Here is a 24,446-nt window from a genome sequence, read left to right on the forward strand (position 1 = left end):
AGGAGGAATGCAAAGGGAAGGGACATGGAGTTGAAATTGAGGGGATGTTAAGAGAGACCAGGAAAGAGCTAGAAGTGGCAGCAAGATAATATGACAAGACACACAGAGGAGCCACATCAAGGGGAAAGTGGTAGGGAAGAAGCAACTGGATTCAGGAAGAAAGAAAACTTTAAATGCATAAAGTTCACTTTAAGGATGGCATTTTTAAAATCTGTTTCTGCCTTACCAATGTAGAAAGTCAAGTACACCATTGAGATACAAAGAACAATATTGGTCAGTGTATTGCTAAACAGGTCAGTCAATATAAACTGAATGATCCTTGCACACCAATATCCACATATTATGCTTCCCAAAATGTCCAAGCTGAGGCCCATGATTACATGTAACTCTAGAAAAAGAAAATAAGAAAAACAAAAGTTGAGCTATAATTTTTTTCTTTCATTAATGGCATTTGGGTCTATGCACTTTGGTTTGCTCTTGAGATTTTGAGTGGGGACCTTGTTCTTCAGCAGATGGGAGTTCCCCATGAAAGCCTGGCAAAAGAGGCTTTCTGGGGATATATTTCCCTTACAGTCTGCAGCTTGAGGTTTGCTTATCTGGGGACAGCAGACTCAAACGCCCTCAGGAGTCAGGCAAGGAGCATAAATGTGAAAAAGCTATGACAAGCTGGACAGTGAATGCTCAACCAAAAGACATTCAAATTCAATTTTTTTTTACAAACTGTGGCAGGGTCAAGCACATCACGTCCAGGATCCCCACCAACCTGCAGTCTATTTGTGACTCCTGCCCCCATCCCAGGGGATATTTGGGAAATGGAGAAGGAAATTTTTCCATTGTCACAGTAACTGGGGGCAATAGTGGCAATCAGTGAGCAGATACCAGACAAAGCTGAGGGTAGTCCTAAATAACAAAGATTGTTCCACCCCAAATGCCTTTAGCTCCCCCACTGAGAAGCACTGCAAACCTCTATTACCAAAATTTCTTTCTCCTTGTAGCACCTCTCTCCTCTGACTAGTATTTCATAAATGTATCAGGAAGACACATTTTCCCTCTTCATGCTGTGATTTTCCCTCCTTTCTTCTCTCCTTAGTACCACATCTGGAAACCCAGGATATCAACCTAGTCCATATCCCAGCAAACTTTAACCACATGAGTCTGACTATTATCACTTCTAGGACCTGACTCTCCAGAACTGCTTGAACCATTCTGCTTTCACCCTCAGACTCAAATCCAGGACCAAGCCAGTTCTTAACATGCACTCTTTGAGATCCATATTGGTCTAGGAAAGAAGTAAATCTAAGCTAGATGACACAATTGTGTGTGTGTGTGTGTGTGTGTGTGTGTGTGCATGCATACTGGGGGAGATGAAATCATTTCTTTAACAATTTTTCTCCCATAATCTCTGAGAAAACACATAGATGGTAATTATTTTCTTGTTACCTGATATACTACTTTAATTGGTCCATGAGTAAAGTATAGGGAAAGCAGTAAAGTTAAGACATCTTGAATATATTTTAATTTCAGTATGAATTGAAATGTACCATATAAGAATGATTTTAGAAAATATACAGAGAAAATAATGCTCTTACCCCTAAAATTGGAAATGCTAAGTATGTTGCTCCGAAAAACTCCAAAAAAAATGGATGTGAAGCCACAGATAATCATTGATTCTCCTCTAATGATATCAGTATACATTTTAGAAATGCCTGGAAAAGGAAATATAAAATATAATTTAATATAATGCATGAAAATGATGCTCTTTCACAGGAAACACAAACATAGAAGAGAAGGAATATGCTAGAAAAAAAGGAGATCATAATGGGATGGGTCCATATGACAATCATGATCATTTTTTAATTTTTCCAGTATGCCTTCTATATCTCCAATGGCAAAGGAACATGGCAAGAGCACTTCTTGAAGTGTCCATTGCCTCAAAGCGTGACAGAGCTTCGCAATGAGACAAAACACTTCTCAGGTCACTACATTTAGCTTGAATAAATATGAATCGTTAGACTCCAAAAGAATCACATTTTAGAAATAAGTACAAAATATGAGCTAGTAATTCTACTCCTAGACATATACCCAAGAGAACTGAAAATATATGTCCACACAAAAATTTGTACATGAATGTTCATAGCAGCATTTTCATAATAGTCAAAAAGTGGAAACAACACATAGTCCTTCAGCTGATAAATGGATAAACATATGTAATCTATCCCTACAATGGAATATTACTCAGCCACAAAAAGGAATGAAGTACTGACTGATACATGTTACAACATGGATGAACCTTGAAAACATTATACAAAGGGAAAGAAGTGAGACACAAAAATCACACATTGTATGGTTTGATTTATATGAAATGTCCAGAATAGGCAAATCCATAGACAGAAAATAGATTACTTGTTGCCAGGAACTTGGGAGTGAGGGAATGAGGATGAATGACTGCTAATAGGTATAAGATTTCTTTTGAGGTTGATGAAAATGTTCTAAAATTAGACAGTGATGATGGTTCCGTAACTCTGTAAATATATTAAAGACCACTGGATTGTACAATTTAAAAGGGTGAATTTTATGATATGTGGGTTACATCTCAATTAAGCTGGTATTTAAAAATTAAGCACAAAATCTTATTGGCACTTAACATTCATTAACAGTTTAGTTTAATGGAAAATATAATCAAATTAATTGCCTAGTGTTATACAATTTATAAGTAGGGTGATAGTGATTGGTACCTGCCCATCCAGTATCTATCCTCTGTTCTTGGTAACAAAACTGGTTTTATTCAGGGTGGCAATGTGCTCAGATAAATGACAATTTTTCCCCAACTCCTGGGCTTCTAAGAGTGGCCACTGAGATGTAAGTGGAAGTTACTGAGTGGAACTTTTGGGAAATTTCTTGGAGGGAGAGGAGACTTGGCTGAAAGGAGCACCTTTCTGACCCTTGCTCTTCTTCCTTTTCCTGCCTGAAATATGGGGTGATGGCTAGAACTTTAGTAGCCAACTTGTGATCCTGAGGATGGAAGCCATACACAAAGGGGAGGAGCAGATAAATAAACCCCACAATAGACTGCTATCATTTTGCTTTAAATATCCATTATCTTTTAAAGAGATTAAAAATAAGAAGTCATATTTTCCCATCTGTTTACAATTATGGTACTTTTCATTCTTTTGTATAGATGAAATTTTCCACCTGATTCCATTTTCTTTCAGCCTGAAGGACTTCCTTTAACATTTTTTGTAGTGTAGGTCTGTTGGTGATAAATTCTTTCAGCTTTTATACATTTAAGTCTTTTTTTCTCCTTTACTTTTGAAAGATATTTTCACTGAGAATTCTAAGCTGGCAGTATTTTTGTTTTAGGACTTTAAAAATATTGCCCACCATCTTTTGGCTTGCAATATTTCTGAAGAGAAGTCTGTTATGATTATTATTTTTGTTTCTCTTTATATAATGTATCTTTTTTCTCTGGCTGCCTTCAAAATTTTCTCTTTACCACTGGTTTTTAGGAATTTGATTTTTATGTGCCATGGTGTAGTTTTCTTTGTGTTTCTTTGGCTTGAGGTTTGTTGAGCTTCTTGAATCTGTGGCTTTATAGTTTTCATCAAATTTAGAAAATTTTCACCCATTATTTCTTCAAATATTTTTTGTTCCTCCCTCTCTCTCTCTCTCCTCTCTTTTAGGAACTTGTATATTAAGGCACTGAAGTTGTCCCACAGCTCACTAATGTTCTGTTTATTTATTTAGTTTCTTTTTTTTTAGTCTTGTTCTGTCTGTGCTTCATCTTGGATAGTTTCTATTGCTACATCTTCAAGTTCACTAATCCTTTCTTATGCTATGTCTAATCTGATATTAATTCCATCCAGTGTATTTTTCATCTCAGACACTGTGGGTTTCATCTCTAGAAGTCTGATTTAGGTCTCTTTTATATCTACCATGTCCAGTGGTGTGCTGATAAACCAGCTTTCCAAAATTAAAAAAGGCCTGATTTGTAGCGTTTGCCAACTTCATTTGTAAACACTCCCACAATAACTAATTCAAAGCTACCAAAGGTTTAACCACTAGCATGTAAAATTCCTAATTATTTAACAGGTGGCTCTCATAAGCTGATGGGAGCAATTATACCCCATACTCAATCTTTCTTCTAACTTTTTGAACCAATGGAATATAGTTACAACAACTGTTTTAATATATTTGTCTAATGATTCTATCATCTGCAGCATTGCTAGGTCTGTTTCTACTTATTATTTTTATAATCTCTATGGGTCATATTTTCTGGCTTCTTTGCATGCCTCCCAAGTTTTTATTACAGATGACAGAACTGTATGTTTTACCTAACCTAATTAAGTTCTGTATTTTTTTGTATTCTTATAAATATTCTTGAACTTTGTTCTGGAATGCAGTTGTTACTTGGAAACAATTTGACCCTTTTGAGGCTTGCTTTTTAGATTTGTTAGGTAGTGCCAGAGCAGCCTTTAGTCGAAGGTTAATTTTCCATGCTACTGAGGCAATAACCTTCTGAGTCCTCTACCTGATGTCCTATGAATTATGATGGTTTTCCACGCTGGCTGTGGTAAACATAAGGGATTTTTCCTTCTGCTCCTTTTAGTATTTTCCTTCCCAGCCTTAGGAAGTTTCTTCATGTGCATGCACTAATGAGTAGTCACCCAAAGACTCAAGTGGGCGTCTCTGCAGCTCTCAGAATTCCTTCTTCAGTACAGCTTTCATTTCTGCAGTAATTTGCCCCATGAACTCTTAACTGCTTTGGCCTTCCTGGACACCCAACTCTGGATCTCCCCTACTCAAAGAAACCACTAGGCTCCACCTAGGTTACCTTTCCCTACATGAAGACCTGGAAACTCTCTCCAGGTAACAAGCTGCGGCAAGGGCAATCAAGAGCACACCTCTTTTTTTCCTTTCTTGGGGATTACTGTCCTGCATGGCCTAATGTACACTATCTGAGAACTGTTTTTCATTTTCATATATTTTGTCTAGTTTTTTAGTTGGTTCAGGCAGAAAGGTAAATCTAGTCCCTGCTACTCTATCTTAACTCCAGAAGTTATATAGAGGGACCCAGTGTCCCTGATGAGTTCATGGAGCTGCGGGCCAGCCCTGGACTTCTAAACCCAAATTTAAGAACATGTGACACACTAATATAACCACAAATTGATATAGAAAGAATTATACAACTACATGGTTTTTTAAAGCAGCTGTTTAATATATTCCATTGCATCAAAATCCAAACTGATCACATTAAATGACACTATTTTTTTTAATCCAAGCAGAACTGAATCTGATTAAGATTCTATTTTTTTTGCTTTGGTGTTTTTGAAACACATAACAATTAAAAATATATAGCTGGGGGTTCTCATTATTACTATTCTTAAGATACTCTATGTAGTTGAAAAGAAAGTAAATCTCCGCTTTCCAGTGTTTGATCTGAGTATATGAAATATCAGAATATTCAGATTCTATTTATCTTTACAAAAACTCTCCTGAATGATAGGATAAATACCAGGATAATACAGAATTTCTGATAACTCAGTGCCTGATTGTGGATCAGTATTCAGGCTGTTTATTTCTGTTCTTTGTGCTTCATTATTGTAGCCAATAAAGACAGCAAAGAAAATAAAAGGTAAGGTAAGTTATAATCATCTTATATTACTACTTGTTACTAACTTTGACTATGACAGAAGACACAAAATCCTGGTTACACAGGTTTGAAGATTATTATTAGCACATCTGACTTAGCTGGTCAAGAAACGCTTTAATTCTTCCCTCAGATTCAGTGAGTCAACCAGGAGCAAGTAAAGCATAACGTTTGTTGTATGAAGTTTTGAATTTGATGTATAGTTATTTTTAATAGTAAAACACCACAAGAATTACTCCCCACATTTTTTATTGGCTTAATGTGAACTAACTTATATTCACTAATTCACTGTAAAATTTGGAAAAGGAAAGAATGAAACAAAAATCATCGTAATTCCATGACCCAGATAAAACCATTTGAATGTTGAAGTCTTTTTCAAAGCACATAATTCCTTTTACTTAACTGAGGTCATACTAAAACTTTGTATTTTATTCCTTTACAAGCTCCCATTCCAGATTTGTTTAAAAGTAAAAATTGTTTGAGCCCTGTGCATTCTTTTAAAATAGGTAATGAATAGACAAGTTCCTTTTAACTTGCATGTGAACATCCACTACTTTTTTCAGTGGGTCAGGCCACCTCAGACTTAGCTTGTGCAGGTTTTGTAGTGCACAAGGGTGCCACATCAAATGAAACACCAGTCACACTGTAGGAACTGCAGTTTTGTATATGATTATGGTAATTTTAGGCATATGGCAAAAAATATTTTTCCTTAAAAAAGTAATGTATTAGGACAATTAGAAAGGATCATTTTTTATCTAATTCACACAAAGGTAAAGATGTCACTAGGTAAAGATGTCACTAGGTAAGGATGTCACTGAATCCAGAACCATGCACGACCTTAGTATTATTGACATAAAGAAAATATCAACTAAGTCAAATACCTTTACTAGTTTTCTTTTAAAGAGATAGAAGACTTCTACTCCTTTTCTGAAAAAAAATTTTGAATATGGAAACTGCAATAACTAAAGTTTATAGTTTATTAGAGCCTCTTACACTCAAGAGATTGCAGAAAAGGGAGCAGGAAGATAATGAAGGGAATAAAACAAGTGGCAAATACAAATGGCTAAAAGAGAAAAAGAGATGATGAAGAAAATATAGAAAAAACTGTACCTATGGGGAAAAAAAGAGAGAAAGAGGACAGGATCAGACTCTCTGAGAAATATCTGGCACCATTTAGAATATCACCAGCAAAAGTGTCAATACCTCTTACGTTTTCTCAACTGTAAGTATAAATGGGTGTAAAAATGGGACTATCACCTGTCTGGTGGGTTGTCCCACCCCAGTTGTAAGGCAACATTTTTCCACTAAATATAACTGAAACCTTAAAATTGGTTAAATATTTCTGAGTCAAAAACAGAAATCATAGTATCTAACCATTTTATGTTTTTACTGCTGTGTTAATAAAACAGGATATTTCACAGTGAAATTACTGCTGTGTTAAAAAACAGGATATTTCAGAGTGCAATTACCTTTTACCAAATAAGATGGGAAGTAGTGAGAACCCCTAACCCTCTTGGGAATAAGCTTTTATTGAATATCATATTTGCCAGACTATATACTTTCACCCCATTTCTTTTAAATAAACTACAACTCCCTCTCCCACATGCCCAAGCTTAGCTGCTCCAAAATAAAGGCAGTTCTAACAAGAGGTACCTAGGCCTCGGAAAAGTGCCATTAGAGGTAGAGCCGAGTCCCTACCTTGTGGCTTAAAACTCAGTGGAATGGAGTAGAATGCTTACTTTTATCACCTTCTAGAAAGATAACATTTTCTCTTGACAAAAATTATTTGAGATTATTTATCCCAGATCCCAGGTTGCCTTATTCACTTTGCATACTTCAATCAATGCTCATCTCCAAGGAAAAAAAGCACAAATATCTACTCTGCTGGATGCACAATTCATGCAAGAAAAATATTATCAAAAGGAAATAATTTATCCTCATATCTTCAAAATAAGAGAGAGAAATAAATCTGACATACCAATAGTTTTCAGTGAATTCACAGAATGAACAGGATCTGTAATGCCAAGGGTCATGCTAAAGAGGAGGCAAGATTGCAAATCCCATGAATCTTTATTGAATTTCAGAACCACATATCCAATTACGATGAATGCCATAGAGAAGCTAATTAATCCGGTTAACACAACCTGTGAAACAAATTCATAACACAGTATTAGATTTAACACCTAAACATGGTATGACTGCATTTACTCTTGTAAGAATCAGATCTCGTTATATATTTTATACAATTACTCAGGAAGATAAATGTAAAAGGTATTCTAGTTTACCTGCCTCAAAGAAACCATCCCTTCCAAACAAATGAAATTCTACCTGACTATGAAAAGACCAATTCACCCATCTTTCTTGTTGCTATTCCAGCTTAATAGTTCTCCACATCAAAATGTTCTAAAATGGAATGCAAATTTTTCTTGCTTCTGTGTAAAACATTTCCTGGTGTTTCTGAAGTGATGATCTGCAGGGCTCCAGGCAGAAAAAAAGGTAAAACAGTGGGCAAAAAGCACATGCCAGCTGATTTGGCTCCCTTATTAAGTGCTTTCTGGAAGAAGCCACGGTCAGCAAACTTTTGTATACATTTCATTGCCCAACGGTTTTCTAACACTACCACATCTGTCAGGGATGCTGGGAAATGTAGCACTATTTTACACTAGGCCCACTACCATTCTATACAAAATACAGTAAGTCACTCTGTTAGTGAGAAAGAAAGGAATAGGCAATCAGCAATGCCTGCCTTAAAAACAGCAACAGAATGCAAAACTTTTAAACAAGCAGAAGGAACAAAAAGGATAAAGAAAACTGAATCAATTGATTTTTTAAAATTTATCTTTAATTTACATACAGTAAAATTCACTCTTCTGATGTATAGTTATATGAGTTTTGACAAATGCATACAGTCATGTAAACATGACCACAATGAAAACACAAAGCAGATCCATCACCCCAAAAAATTTTTTCATGCTGTCCCTTTGTAGTCAATTTCTTCCCTCATTCCCACTCTCTGGCAACCAATGATCTGTTTTCCAAAGCTATAGCTTTGCCTTTGCTAGAAGGAAGGTCTACGAATGGATGAATGGAATTATACAATATGTACCCTTTCGAGTCTGGTTGCTTTCTCTTAGCATAATGCATTTGAAATTCTTCCATATTGTGCCTATCAATAGTATTCCATTGTAAGATGTGCCACAATTTCTTTATTCATCACTGGCTGAATAACATTTGAGCTGTTTCCAGGCTTCTGAGATTTTTTTTTTTTCTTTTTTCTTTTTTGGCTGCACTGCACAGCTTGCAGGATCTTAGTTTCCTGACCAGGGATCAAATCCACGCCTTCTGCAGTGGAAGCACGGAGCCCTAACCACTGGACCACCAGGGAATTCCCCAGACTTTTGAGATTATGAATAAAGCTGCCATAAAGATTCACACAGAGGTTTTAGTGTAAATTAAGTTTTCATTTCTCTTGGATAAATACATAAGAGTGGAATTGCTGGGTCATAAGGCAAGTGTATATTTAACTTTATAAGAAACTCCCAGACTGTTTCCCAAAGTGACTGTACCACTGTGCAATCTCACCAGCAATGTATGAGAGTTCTAGGTTCTCTGCATTCTTACCACCACTTGGTATTAATCAGGTTTGTTATTTTTGCTGCTGTTGCCATTCTAATAGGAATGTCAGTGGTATCTCAGTATGGTTTTAATTTATATTTCCCTAATAACATTTAAGATGTTGAGCATCTTTCCAAGACATCTACATATCTTCCTTGGTGTTTCAAATCTGCTAAAATCTTCTTCCCTTCTAAATCTATTTTTAATCACAACAAATATTACCCCCAAAATCCAAAAAAAGCCCAGCAGAGATCCTCAACCTGGATAAAATAACAAAATCCATCTGTACATTATCAAAAAGACATCTAAGTATAAGGGCATCAAAATCTTGAAAGCAAAAGAATGGAAAATTTTTAGCAGGCAAATACTAACCAAAAGAAAGCTAGTATAACTATAATAATACCAGATGAAACTGACTTAAGGCAAAGGCATTATTTGGGACAAAAGGGTAACTAAATAATGAGGAAAACATTAGGAAAATAACAATACTTCCACAAAAATCAAAGAGTTGATATAAAAAGCACATTCTCTGATCACAATGTGACAAGAGAAATGATAATTTAAAAGCCGTATTTGGACATTTAAAAACGACTTTTAAATAATTAACAGGTCAAAGAAAAAAGTATAATAAAATTTAGGTAGGAGGGATAAAAATGAAAACACTTAAATCTAAACATTTGAGGTGAATCTAAAAGAGTTGTTAGAGGAAAACTTAAAACCTTAAATGTACAAAATGCAAAAATAAAAAAGCTAAAAGTCAATCAACTAATACCTAGCTCAAGATGTTAGAAAAAGTACAGAATAAAATCAAAGAAAATAAAATATTTTGAAAAGAAACATAAAATAATCTGGCAAGCATGATTAAGAAAAGAAAGAGAGAATGCATAAATAAAACAACCAGAGCAGTGAAAACGGACAAATCTACAGATAGACAGCTGAGATGAAGTCAGAGGTGGGATTAGGATCCAGGTTCTGCCGTTTATCAGTCTTGTGACCTCTGAACTACACTCTGCTTATATGTGAAATGGAGATAATAACTCAGTGCCTAGTCCCAGTGGTCACTCAGCAAATATTCATTCTTTCTCCCTCCCCTCAACTTCTTTAATTAGTGGTTCTGCAGAACGAACAGGATAAAACAACAAAAAAGGGGGGTTTATGAATTATTAATCTTCTTTCTAGAGAGACAGATTCTCTGTCAACATGAATAAGCAAGAATGGACCATAATTTGCCTTAAAATGTGTTCTTACCTGCCAAAACACATTCTTGAGTATATAGAAGTCCACATCCAAAGCAGCCATAAATATAATTAAAGGTGAAAAATAACAATAAAGTGAAAAACTTGGTGTTCTTAGAAGAGGGTAGACGACTTGGTGCATCTAAAGTAACAAAGGCAAACAAGAAGTTAGTTTGCTACCATTCTGAAGTATTAGAAATTAAGTTGATGCTCTGTCAATCAATATAAATTTTATAACATTCCAATTTGCAACTAATGAGAAATTATCTACAAGGCCAGTCCTGGGGGTCTTGTGGTAGATTTCTCCATCTAACTAACCATCCACATGAGTTAAATGCATAGTCCTCTATTCACCAGAAACGTGTGTGAGTTTAGGCTACACAAACATTGCTTGTGGTAAGTAATCAGTATTTTCAAAAGTCGTACTTCACCATCGGTGATCCCTGAGGGGATTTTAGGTGGTTCACAGATAGGTATTTTTTATTTGACTGTTAGATAATTATTTTAATTTGCATAAGAGGAAAAAAAGAACTTTGCATGGATACCTGGGATTTCACAGATATTTGTTTAGGATTTTAAAATCTTTCAGTGAGTCAAGTAGAGAAAAATAATACCTAGATAATAGTACAGATCGTGTATATAGGACATAAATCATGAAGGTTATACACAGATGAATGGAAAACACTAACAACAACGACTGAAGTGCTGTAAATATTCCCTCCCCAAAAGTCTTTGGCCCAATTAATAGTTTAATCTTCACTGCTTAACATCTCTGTGCCTCAGTTTCCTCATCAGTAAAATGGGAACAGAGTACCTAATTCCATTGGGTTGCTGTGAGGATGAATGAATTAACTCAAGAGTTAATAATAAGTTAATACATTTATTTAAAAAAAAAAAGAACTTAAAAGGGAGCCTGGCACATAGTTAACACTCAAAAGATGTTAGTTGTGTGGTGTTTCAGAAGAATAACAAGAAGGCTTTTACAATCCTAAATAGGTACAAGCATTGTCTCCATTTTTTTTTAAATAAAAGAATGAGTGGAGACAAACTGTTGTTGATCACACAGCTATACATTTGAAATCATGTCAATAAATTAAATTAATGAAGTTTTTCTTGGATCTATATTATGTTTCATATGATACAGGCTTTGCATTTAATCTGGCAGTTAGAAAATAGTAACCTTGCTTCATCATGACAGGAACTGCTGCCTTTTGTAACTAGAGTCTCCGAGGGTGCTGAAGACAATAGCAGGGGAGAGTCCAGCGTATGTACAGGGGAAGGAAACAAGAGTAAGGACCAAAGGCAGGTGACGAAGAACCCAAGAATGCAATCACATTTTACTCACTTCCAAATTACTGCTTTATTTTAAGCCTCTCTAATTTGTTTCCTTTCTTGGATGGTTTTTCATTTTCAAAAATTTAACACCAGATAAATTTTTCTCAGTAGCTCCTCACATAAAAAAAAAAAATAATTCCACTCATTCAGGGATGGGGATGGGAGTTGACCTTGTTTTTGGTCTTTGTTCTTTAATCTATCCTCTAATTTTTCATATGTACGTCACCTCAACAAAATTGTAGGCCAGTTGTCCTATCAAAAATCCAACAAGAGAAAGAATCGTCAAGACAATGACTTCAGAATTCTTTAAAAATGCCCTCAGAAGTCCTAAAAAAAAAAAAAGACATGTATGTGTTATTTAGACATAAGGTATGGTTTAAAAACAATTTAATATTACCTCTCTCTAGGTATTTGATTTTAAACTTCCTCTGAATGTCATATCATCATGAATAAATAACTGACAGCTGTTAGAAATGCTGTCTCTTAGTATAAGACACACATAATGAGGCATCACTCATAGGTGAGTTTGGAAAATACTGAAGTTTCAACAACCTCCCATTTGCCCACCCAGTGGCACGTTAGGATCACTGTATGGGTATCTTGCCTATGGATCTGATGATGAGAAATTATGAAAAACCAAATTTCATATCTACAAAGTATGCCTTATATTAATCATTACTCCTCCTAAGCTACAGTAACATACATTCTATAGTTTTCTTAAAAGCCAGAAATACTTTTAACTGAGATCTAACCATAGGGAAAACTGCCTTCACCAGCAAGTGTCAAAAGACACTAGCTATCCTATTTATATGCATTTTCTTGCCTTAAAACTCCCTACTCTAAGATTATTCAGCTCATTACCTCCTGAGGCAATATATCGACTACAATCCAATTAATTTATGCCTAAGGCAAGACTCATTGGCATCTCAGAGTCTGCATTTCCTTCCTTCCAGCCAGAGGTCATGACAAATCAGTAAATATTTTTTGAATACTTCTTATGCATAAGGCTAGCCAAAGAAATGTTTCTCAAGCTATTTCTGCAATGCCCTTTACTGCTGGAGCACTTGTCTCTAGGTAATCATAAAGGATCCAAAGCTAGCGAAATTCATGGTCAACAGCACCTCCTAGTACCAAAAGGGACCAAGGTCACTAATGAGTGTTTTAAAGACCCCAGAGAAAGCAATTTCATTCCCTGAAATGAGTAAAATTGAAGTTCTTCATGTGTGTGTGCTTCGTTGTTTGTTTCTTTATAGTCTTCCTAGTTCCAGAAAGGATTTTAAAGCAGCTGACATTTTTCCCCAATAAAAAAATTTTTAAGGGGACTAGAAAATTTTCTCTAACCGCCAGCATTGAATTATGGAATAACGCATCTGTGTTTTTTAATACGTTATTTTATCTGCATGAGTATCATTCACCATACCTATTGAATTCTTAATCATTGTTTAAGAGACCTTACAGGTGAAGCTTTTCCTAATTCCCCACTAGGGGGTGGGGTGGGTGGTGCATCCTCCCTAAAGAAAAATCACATAAAAGCGATACTAGAATGGACAAAATTGATGATGTTAACTAAGCAAATTGTAAACCATATATCTGAGTTCTATTTGCCCCATTTGCCATCCCCTCAGCCCAGATATTTTGGTCACGTTAGGCCTGGCAGGGAATCAGGCAGCCAAGCAGTGTAAGGCTCTCCCTCTCCCTTGTTCCCAGAGATTCTGGACCATACCTTTATAGTTACACTAACAACACCGCATTGTAATTATCTGTCTGCCTGTCTCCCCCACGAGAGGTCTCCTTGAGCTTAAGGACTATCTTATTCTCCACACTGCTGTGCCCAGCAAATGTCACTGAATGAAGGAGCACAGTAAAGGTGATACTTACAAATAAATGAAACAAGACTAATAGCATTCACTAACATCTTATAATTTCACTGGTCCCCTTCTTTTGTTATAGTTGTGATTACATTCTGCAGTAAGAAAGGTTCAGAGGGCAGAGGAGAGATGAGGTATAAAAACGACCACCTACCTCCCAAAACAACAGTGGAACATACAAGAATTGGGAAATGCCCCTTTGTTGGCATGTAGTCAGCTGACCGTCCACAGAGTAAATCAGGCTGGTTACCTTCTTTTTGCACCCAAAAGGACACGTTTGCTTTTGCCATTGCTTTTTCAGTCCCAACTGATGAACCTGGATGAGAGTTACTGTTGACACTCTCACTAGTACAGACTAATCCGTTATGATACACAAAAAAGAAGAAAATGAGACTTGCCAGGACCCAATCCATCCACATTCTTTCTACCTAAAATTATACCATACTCAGATCTGAGCACATGTCTTCTTGCCACAAGGTACATGTTAATACTGCCTGTTGCACCTTCGCTCTAAGAACATTAACAGCAATGTTAGTTTCTTCCTCATACTGCTCCGTGTGTATGGGGGAGGGATTGTATTGATTTTTGCCCATACCATTTATTGTACGATATGGTAATGTTTGCCTTCCCCATTGGACAGTGAATTTCTTGAGGGTCAGGGCTGACTATTGATTTTCCTTAAGGCTGTGCACACAGTATGTGGCACACAATAGGCTCTCCATAAATATTTGATGAACTGAACTCTTTGAGGGGGAACTCTTTCTCTACGGGTACAAATCATTCTAGAATTTTCTTTTACTACTGCAATCCCTTGTCCCTTTTTTCCTCTCTCAGGCCCCTCCAAATCCAAAATGGCAAATGAGAAACAAGGTCAAAGCTGAGTCACACCAGTTAAGGTCGGGGATGGGGAAGGATGTGAATAACAAAGGAAGAGACGAAAGTTGAGGTCTGCTCATATGGTAGCTTTGAGTGAATTAGAAAAAGTCTCCCTTGCTAACAACAGGGCACATGGCTTGGCACATGAATAACAGGCTGGACTTCAGCCCCAATACCCACCCCACCTCAGCTGCCACCTTTGTGTAGGACATGGCTTGCACAAATCTATGTGGGGTCCTGAGAAGGGCTCATTCTTTTTTTCTTTTCCTTGCAGCTAGACTTAACCTAAAATTCCTGGAGGCTCCTGAAGTATCCCCAATAATATGTGGAGCTCATCTCTGGATATTTATTTGCATTTGTTTGGTCTGCAAGCCACAATGATTCTGGCGTGAAGCAGAGGGTGGGCCAGAGATGGGATTCAAAGCGTCGTATCTTCAAACCTGTCCCTCAAGTAGCACTTCACATCCTTGGCACCTTCACAGCCCACTCATCATTACTCAAATCAAGTTCTCTAAACTATTGAGACCAGCAATACCTTCTGCCAAAGCTAAGCAGGTTCAGAGTTGAAATCAAGATGAAGGCACTCGAAATCACAAAAAATGCTCAGCTCTGTGTCTGTTTGCCACAGACGGTACTGCCAACTGATTTCACATGAAAGCCGTTTCCACGCCTAATTCCTATTGGTTTCTTGCCAACTTACTTTCATTCTGATTGGTTACACACATTATCCCCACCCCCAATCCAGAAGAAGCTAAGTGATCCCAGTTCCAGGGAAGTTTGCATTTCTTAATGCTTAAGCTGTGTCTATATTTACAACTGTTTTAACTGATTTTCTCTGCCTGATGTAATGGCTGAAATGGTCATGGACCATGTAGATGGAACCTCCTCCTATATGGTTTTTTAATATATACTGTCTTTCTTTCTTCAACCCTAACCCTTTTCAACACTGATTTGTCTCCCCTCTGACCTTTTCATTCATCCTTTTCTGTTTTCTCTTTTTTCCATCTCTCTTTTCTTTTCAGTGGAGTTTCGCCTTTTCCTCCTTAACTCCTATTTGTCATTGGCTTTTGGTCCTTGAAGAAACAATATCACCCATTCTTCACAGGACAAATGCATCCCAAATTCTGTGATGCCTAACATGTGATATTTTTACCGCAAATCTAATCATTAAAAACAAATACAGCATAAATTTAAACAAATGAACAAGTTATTAATTTGTAGTTTACTTTCAAGAAAGTTATTTTGTGACAATGAAATTCTACCCTCTCATCCCTGTGCCACACTAATCAAATCCTCTTCCCTTGGGCACCAAGGATAATACCACAGCAGTGAGATTACTAACTCTATCATTGATCTTCTCCGTCACTATATTAAGGAAACGTGAACAAAACAGAAGTCCCAATTCCTACCTGAGACTAAGTAGTATCAGTCAACAGCTCTATGTCTCCCTCTGACTGCAACAACCACCACTGGCACTCACACGCCATTCCCCTAAAACAGATGTTTGACAGCATTTTGTTGCTGTCATCTGGTATGTTTCTTTTAAGCCACTGGGTCCCTCCCTACCATAAATCCCAAGGACCATGTTGAAAAAAAAATTTGTCTTATTCTCAGGCTGTCTCCTGAGAGACCCATTCCTTACTCATTCCCATCCTGCCCTTACTGAACTCTTCTGGTTACCAAGTTCACTACCCTTTCTCCCATTTTCATCTTAACCTTATCTACATTGCTTGTCACCTTGATTTCTCTCCTCCACTGCAATGCCTCAGGTCACTCTGAGTCATATCCTTCCAGTTCTATCTAGTTCCTATCCCAATGCTGTCCTCTCAGGCTCACCTGGGTCACCTAGACCCTCCAGGTAAGACTCATGCAGTTTTACATTTCAAAAGTCAGATTCTCCATGGCTTTTGGAAAAATACTCATACCTCAAGAAAACTTGAACAAAATTCATAGAGTCGGCTCTAGATTACATATAGTTCTGATAGCTACAGATAGCACATAACTAAAATACACAGAGATGATCACATTTTTCTACATAACAGTATTTCCCATAGAGTAAAACAGAAAGCAATAATAAATGTATATTTCACCATTTTTGGTAGAGCCAGTTGAATAGACTTTGGTGGCTTTGAATGTTGAGAGGTGAGAGGCTTTCCAGTGTGTTTCCCCCAAACTCCATCTTTTGATGATAGACTATACTGTCTGACTGAGACAGGCACATGACAGGTTGATTAGTCATAGTTCCCCATCCCTCTAACACTGTGATTGGTTCAGAGCATGGGACTCAGACAAGACCAATCAGATGATGCCTTGATATATATACCACTATTGGGAGAGAGCTGTTCTCTTTCCATTTGAGTTTAGTTGTGGTGATGACTGCCTCGAACAGCTGGAGGCCACCTTCCCAGCTGCACTGAGAAAGCCCACCTCAAGTCCGAGGCTGAGAAAAGCCTGTCTGAGTCTGAAAGTTTCCATGACATACCACCTGGATATCTCTGAGGTCTTAAAAAAATGACCTCACAATCCTGCCTGAGATTTTATCTTTTCTCTGAAGCCATTTCTTAGTTTGAGAATTTTTTGCCATCTAGAAAGGCTAGAAATGAGAACTAATTTTATTTTCAAACCTAGCAAGTACTGAATCCTTTATATTTCTTTTAAATTTTATTTGAAAACTGAACTGTTCCTTTTCAGCTCATCTCTCTCCTCTCATTATTTTAGTAGGAGAATCCAGGTGGCAGTTGAACACTGGAAAAGTCCTTAGCAGGATCACTGAGTTCATTACTTAGACAAAAGTGTGGCCAAACTTACCACCATCACATAACAAGGGCCCCTTTTCTCCAGCTTCTAATAACATTTTCCTCTCTTCCCTGTAAATTCCCACTAATAGCCTCCTAGACAGCCTTAAAGATTCTGCTAATAATCTAAGGCCCTGCAGGCTTTCACTAAGACTCTCCTCTGGCCCCTTCCAGCATCTGCCTACTACCCAGTCCCAAAATGGCAACGCCACATTTTTGGGTTTGTTATGTCAATTTCTCACTTCCTGGTTCCAAAATTTTTATGCTATACATTGCTGCATAACAAACAGACACAAACCTTAGTAGTTTAGAACAACAATCATTTATTTGGCTGAGATCAACAATTTCGGCAGGGCTCAACAGAGGCTTGTCTCTGCTCCATACAGCATCAGCTGTGGTGGCTCCACTGGAGGATCCACTTCCAAGATGACTCACCCGTATCACTGATGACTGCTGGCTGGAGCTCAGCCAGGGCCTCAGTGCCTGTCCATATGGCTCTCTCCAAGGCAGCATCTCAAGAGAACTAGGTAGAAACTGTATCACCTTTTATCTTTTATGATCTATGGAAATCACATAGTATTACTTCTACTGTAATCACAGGCCTGCCCAGGTTCATGATGAGAGAACAGAGACCCACCTCCCTATGCAAAGAATGTCATGACCGTGGGATGGGAGATGTGACCATCTTGGAAAATACAATCTATCACAAATTAGATGAAACATTGGGATGGATTATCAGCCCTTTATAATTTGGGGCATCATGGTAACCTAAGTAGCAGTCTGACTGCTTTAGCTCAGTCTAGAGCAGTAGTTATCAAAGGGTAGACCATGTGCCAGTTGTGATTCATGACAAAAGTTCCATCATATATAGCAAAATGAAAACATAAAAGTCTATAATAAAACTTAATTTATTCAACTTAAAGAGTAGAGCCTTATACTGAGATCATATCTTCCCCCTTTTTGGTGTTAATATGTCCTTTCTTTTATTAAATGATAGCGATAACAGATAATAGCTGTTTTCTTAATGATGTCATACCGATCTCCTCCCTTTTTTTTCTTTACAGTTCTCCAGTCAATGAAAAAAAATACAAAAGCCTAAGGAACCACTATCTAGAAGTTATCAGAACACTTAATGTAGCCTTTGCTTTACTACCTCTCAAATAATGTGATTTAATTTACTAGTATGCACCTTGAAATAGTAATTAATTACTCTGTGGGTGTGTGGAAAAAGTCATGCAGCTACTCGAGTAATAGCTAAAACTCGAAGTATAAGGACCTTTCACACTCCTGTGAATATACTTATAATTCAATGCAACAATAGGTCACAAGACATATCGTATCTCTCAAAACATACTAAAGTAATAGATCTATAGATATAAATGTATATTCAGACTGTCACATCAATGAAATCTTTGAAATGAGATCCAGGAATTCCTTGGTAATCACCAGGTTCATATGCCTAAAAAGTAAGGTGGCATTCAAGAAGAAAGTTTAAAAATAGACAATTAGAGAAGAAACTAGATATACAGTCATAATGCTAGATGTGTGTGTGGCTTGTCTTCTGGAGGAGCAGGAGTTGAAATGGGGCACTAGCACTAGCAAAATATGGAGAAAAGGATTCAGGATTCATTTCTATAAAGGTGAACAAGCTTTATAAATGAATGAAGACTACTGAGTTCTATGAAAAACGTGGCACCGAAAGAGAATTCATTCAACTATTATTTACTAACTTACTATGTTATAGGTTCTTTAGGAATGAAGAAAAACAAGACAAAGCCCCTACCCTCAAAAAGCTCGTAGTTCACATTGAACAATTAAATAGAATACAGTATGAAGCTATTAATGCTATGCGTGCCCCAAAGAAGGAGGGATTAATTCTTCCTAACATTGGGGATAGAGGTCATGGAATGGAAAATTACAGATTGCCTCGCCAAGGGTCAGGATTGACTTTTTTTCAGCTTTATTGAGGTATAATTGACAATATAATTGAATATTGTCATATTCGAGATCAAGGCTCAGAAATTGTAGAATTAGAGTAGAAATGACAAAAACGGCACCTGGCCTTTTCCCAAATTATTGCGATGCTTAAAGATAATAGACTTCTCACAATCTACAGTATTAAGAGAATGGAGCAGACAAAGGTCTTCTTTGCACTACTCCATAAACACCCACTGGATCTACCAGAGAGGGGAGTGAGAGTCATTGCCCTTTTCTTCTGCTTAAGGCAACTGAAACTGAATTGCTCATACATTTAAAAAAGATCTCAAAACTTTTAAATTTGTGAGACAGTGTTACCTCAAAATCATGGTTGAGAAAATGTCAACTGACAAGGAATTACTGAATTGCTCATTTCTTTTCCTTCCCCTCAACAACGAAAAACTAGCTTTCAGGATGGGACAAAGAAGAGAATAATTTTCTTTCTATAAAACTTTTCCAGAAAGTCACAGAGTAGTAGAAGGTTCAGGGACTCTTAGACAAAGTAGAAAAAAGGACATTCCAAATCACTAATATGAAACCAACAATGATATCTAAAATGTAGGTAATGTAAAACAAAAGGAAAATGGCATGTAGTACAGATATAATAACTATATTGCTAAACCTACTGAGTAGGGGAAATCTAAACATAAAACTAAACAGATTTGTATTTATTAATTTAAAGACAAGGGTGTTAAAGATAAAGAAACAGGAAGATTTACTAAGAGACTATATCCCACCTTAAAGGTGAATTTTAATTTGGACATAAAAAAGTAATAGTTGTATAAGCAGAGGACCCTGATCCAAACCACCCTTAATAGTTCCTTGCTCCAGAATGTCATCCCATAGCTTTCCTTTTGAGAGAGGGAGAACAAATTTTTCTTCTGGAAATGGCCAATATGTCTTTTTTTTTTTTTAATAGAATTCCACACTTGAACAGAAATTTCCTGCCTCAGTTACACAGAAAATTGTTAGATTCTCTAAGTAGCTTTTAAAGCTTCCATATGGTCTTTGTGAGTGACTCACAGCCAAGTGCTCTCTGGAAGGAGCACGTGGAACTCACATGAAACTGACTTGCAGAGGCAGAGGCAAGGCCAGAGAGTCTGGACATAAGCATGCTGAATGGAGTAAAACAAAACGAGGGTGATTTAACTTCATACTTAAACATTTTTATAAAACCCCACATCTATTTAACTTCAGTCGGCATGAATAGGTTTGCCTTTATAGATATAGAAGAAGATGCGGCCTTTTATAAGACTTCTTTTCTGACCATGGCTTAGAATACAGATTTGGCACTTTTCACTTGACCTGAAAGGAAGCAGATTTTTATATTACATTTAATTAGCTTGCTACAGAAAACAAAAATGAAGCCAGTTTTTAAAAACAATGGGCATGAAATAAATCATAACGTCCAAGGCTGAACCAGTCATTAATGAAACCTTAATGTTTGTATGTCAATTCAAGTATTCCCACCTTTTTGTTTTAATATTTAAAGCTGTGAGATCACACTTACATAATCAGTATTACTGTTCCTAATTCAGCCATGTGAATAAACTGCTTAACCTCATGTGTCTGCACTTTCTTCATTGTAAAACAAGGGGGTCGTTTCAGAGGTTCCATCAAGATCTAACATTTCTATAATATGAACATGCAAGATACTGGGGTGCTTGGAGGGGACAGAGAGGACTTGGGTAAAGAGGCAATTTTTTTTAATTGAAGTATAGTATATTTACAATGTTGTGTTAATTTCTGCTGTACAGAAAGTGATTCAGTTATACATACATATGTATATATACACATATATATTCTTTTTCATATTCTTTTCCATTATGGTTTATTACAGAATATTGACTATAGTTCCCTCTGCTATACAGTAGAACCTTGTTGTTTATCCATTCTATATATAATAGTTTGCATCTGCTAATTACAAACTCCCAATCCATCCCTCCCCCACGCCCCTCCCCTTGGCAAACACAAGCCTGTTCTCTATGTCTGTGAGTCTGTTTCTGTTTCGTAGATAAGTTCATTTGTGTCATATTTTAGATTCCACATATACATGATAGCATCGTATTTGCCTTTCTCTTTCTCTAGGTCCATCCATATTGCTGCAAATGGCATTATTTCATTCTTTTTTACAGCTGAGTAGCATTCTGTTGTATATATGTACCACACCTTTATCCATTCATCTGTTGAGGGACATCTAGGTTGTTTCCATGTCTTGGCTATTGTTAATAGTGCTGCTATGAACATAAGGGTGCCTGTAACTTTTCGAATTACAATTGTTTCTGGATATATGCCCAGGAGTGGGATTGCTGGATCACACGGCAACTCTATTTTTAGTTTTTTGAGGAACCTACATACTGTTTTCCACAGTGGCTGCAGCAATTTACATTCCTACCAACAGCACAGGAGGGTTCCCTTTTCTCCACACCCTCTCCAGCATTTGTTTCTTGTAGACTTTTTAATGATGGCCATTCTGACTGGTGTGAGGTTGCACCTCACTGTAGTTTTGATTTGCATTTCTCTAATAATTAATGATGATAAACATCTTTTCATGTGTTTATTGGCCATTTGTATGTCTTCTTTGAAGAAATGTCTATTTAGGTCTTCTGCCCATATTTTGATTGGGTTGTTTTTTTGTTATTGAATTGTATGAGCCATTTGTATATTTTGGAAATTAAGCCCTTGTCGGTGGCATCATTTGCAAATATTTTCTCAAAGCTTGTAAGTTTGATTAGGTCCCATTGGTTTATTTTTGCTTTTATTTCTACTGCCTTGGGAGACTGACCTAAGAAAACATTGCTACGATTTATGTCTGAGAATGTTATTCCTATGTTCTCTTCTAGGAGCTTTATGGTGTCATGTCTTACATTTAAGTCTTTAAGCCATTTTGAGTTTATTTTTGTGTATGGTGTGAGGGTGTGTTCTAACTTCATGGATTTACATGTGGCTGTCCAACTCCCAGCACCACTTGCCGAAGAGACTGTCTTTTCCCTATTGTGTATTCTTGCCTCCTCTGTCAAAGATTAATCGACCACAGGTGTGTGGGTTTATTTTGGGGCCCTCTATTCTGTTCCACTGATCCATATGTCTGTTTTTGTGCCAATACCACGCTGTTTTGATTACTGTAGTTTTGCAGTATTACCTGAAGTCTGGGAGGGTTATGTCTCCTACTTTGTTCTTTTTCCTCAGGATTGCTTTGGCAATTCTGGGTCTTTTATGGTTCCATATAAACTTTAGGCTTATTTGTTCTAGTTCTGTGAAAAATGTCATGGGCAATTTGATAGGGATCGCATTAAATCTGTAGATTGCTTTGAGCAGTATGGCCATCTTAACAATATTAATTCTTCCAATCCAAGAGCATGGGATATCTTTCCATTTCTTTGAATCATCTTCAATTTCCTTTATTCATGTTTTATACTTCTCAGCATATAAGTCTTTCATCTCCTTGGTCAGGTTTATTCTTAAGCATTTTTTGGATGCAATTTTAAAAGCGATTTTCTTTTTACATTCCCTTTCTGATATTTCTTTGTTCGTGTAAAGAAATACAACCGATTTCTGTATGTTAATCTTGTATCCTGCTACCTTCCTGAATGCAATTGTCAGTTCTGATAGTTTTTGTGTGGAGTCTTTATGGTTTTCAACATATAGTATCATGTCATCTGCATACAATGACAATTTTATCTCTTCCCTACCAATATGGATATCTTTTATTTCTTTTTCTTGTCTGATTGCTGTGGCTAGGACTTCCAATACTATGTTGAATAGAGGTGGTGAGAGTGGGCATCCTTGTCTTGTTCCAGATTTTAGCGGGAAGGCTTTCAGCTTTTTACTGTTGAGTACTGTATTGGCTGTGGGTTTGTCATAAATAGCTTTTATTATGTTGAGATAATATTCCCTCTATACCCACTTTCATAAGAGTTTTTATCATGAATGGATGTTGAATTTTATCAAATGCTTTTTCTGCATCTAATGAGAGGAACATGTGGTTTTTGTCTGTTATTGATGTGGTGTATCACACTGACTGACTTGCATATGTTGAACCATCCTTGTGACACTGGGATAAATCCAACTTGGTCATGGTGTATGATCTTTTTTATATGTTGTTGGATTCATTTTGCTAGTATTTTGTTGAGAATTTTTGCATCTATATTCATCAAAGACATTGGCCTGTAATTTTCTTTTTTGGTGGTGGTGTCTTTGTCTGGTTTTGGTATCAGGGTGACGGTGGGAGTGTTCCCTCCTCTTCAATCTTTTGGAAGAGTTTGAGAAGGATTGGTATAAGTTCTTCTTTGTATGTTTGGTAGAATTCTCCTGTGAAGCCATCTGGTCCTGGACTTTTGTTTGTAGGGAATTTTTTTTATAACAGATTCTATTTCACTTCTAGAGATCAGTCTATTCAAATTATCTATATCTTCTTGATTCAGTTTTGGTAGGCTGTGTGTTTATAGAAATGTGTCCATTTCTTCTAAGTTGCCCAATTTGTTGGCATATAATTGTTTATAGTATTCTCTTATGGTTTTTTTGTGTTTCTGCAGTTATCAGTTGTGCTTTCTCATCTTTCATTTCTTATTTTATTTGTTTGGGTCCTCTCTCTTTTCTTCTTGGTGAGCCTGGCCAGAGGTTTGTCAATTTTGTTTACCCTTTCAAAGAAACAGCTCTTGATTTTATTGATTTTTTCTATTGTTTTTTAATCTCTATTTTATTTATTTCCTCTCTGATCTTTACTATTTCCTTTCTTCTGCTGACTTTAGGTTTTGTTTGTTCTTCTTTTTCTAATTCTTTTAGGTGGTGGGTTAGTTTGTTTATTTGAGATTTTTCTTGTTTCTTGAAGAAGGTGTGTATCACTGTGAACTTCCCTCTGAGAACTGTTTTTGCTGCATCCCATAGAATTTCACTGTCATTTGTCTCAAGGTATATTTTTAGTTTTCTCTTTGATTTCATCGTTGACCCATTGGTTTTTTTTTAGTAATTGATTTTTTTTTCTCTTTTCTTTTTGACTGAAAAGAGAAAAAAATTGCAATTGACTTTTTTTCTCTTTTCTTTTTCTGTGGTTGATTTCTAGTTTTATGCAATTGTGGTCAGAAAAGATGCTTGGAAT

The 24,446-nt window shown here is 36.6% G+C and overlaps 1 protein-coding gene across 3 annotated transcripts in view; it reads right to left on the minus strand.

Moving 5' to 3' along the window:
* Window positions 1–24,446, minus strand: part of LOC132373402 (ankyrin repeat domain-containing protein 45) — a 154,999-nt gene that overhangs the window by 78,659 nt on the left and 51,894 nt on the right. Inside the window, exons 6-11 of one of the 3 annotated variants that reach the window (XM_059936495.1) lie at window positions 13,855–14,016; window positions 12,059–12,159; window positions 10,511–10,639; window positions 7,626–7,791; window positions 1,590–1,706; window positions 227–388 (exon numbers count right to left, since the gene is read on the minus strand). In XM_059936495.1, coding sequence (XP_059792478.1) covers window positions 227–388; window positions 1,590–1,706; window positions 7,626–7,791; window positions 10,511–10,639; window positions 12,059–12,159; window positions 13,855–14,016 — 837 coding nt within the window. Of the gene's footprint in view, window positions 1–226; window positions 389–1,589; window positions 1,707–7,625; window positions 7,792–10,510; window positions 10,640–12,058; window positions 12,160–13,854; window positions 14,017–17,677; window positions 20,654–24,446 lie in introns of those variants that run through there. The other 2 variants (XM_059936505.1, XM_059936526.1) reach the window with 2 other exon arrangements.

Source organism: Balaenoptera ricei, chromosome 1 (genome assembly GCF_028023285.1).
Source record: "Balaenoptera ricei isolate mBalRic1 chromosome 1, mBalRic1.hap2, whole genome shotgun sequence".
NCBI lineage: Eukaryota > Metazoa > Chordata > Mammalia > Artiodactyla > Balaenopteridae > Balaenoptera > Balaenoptera ricei.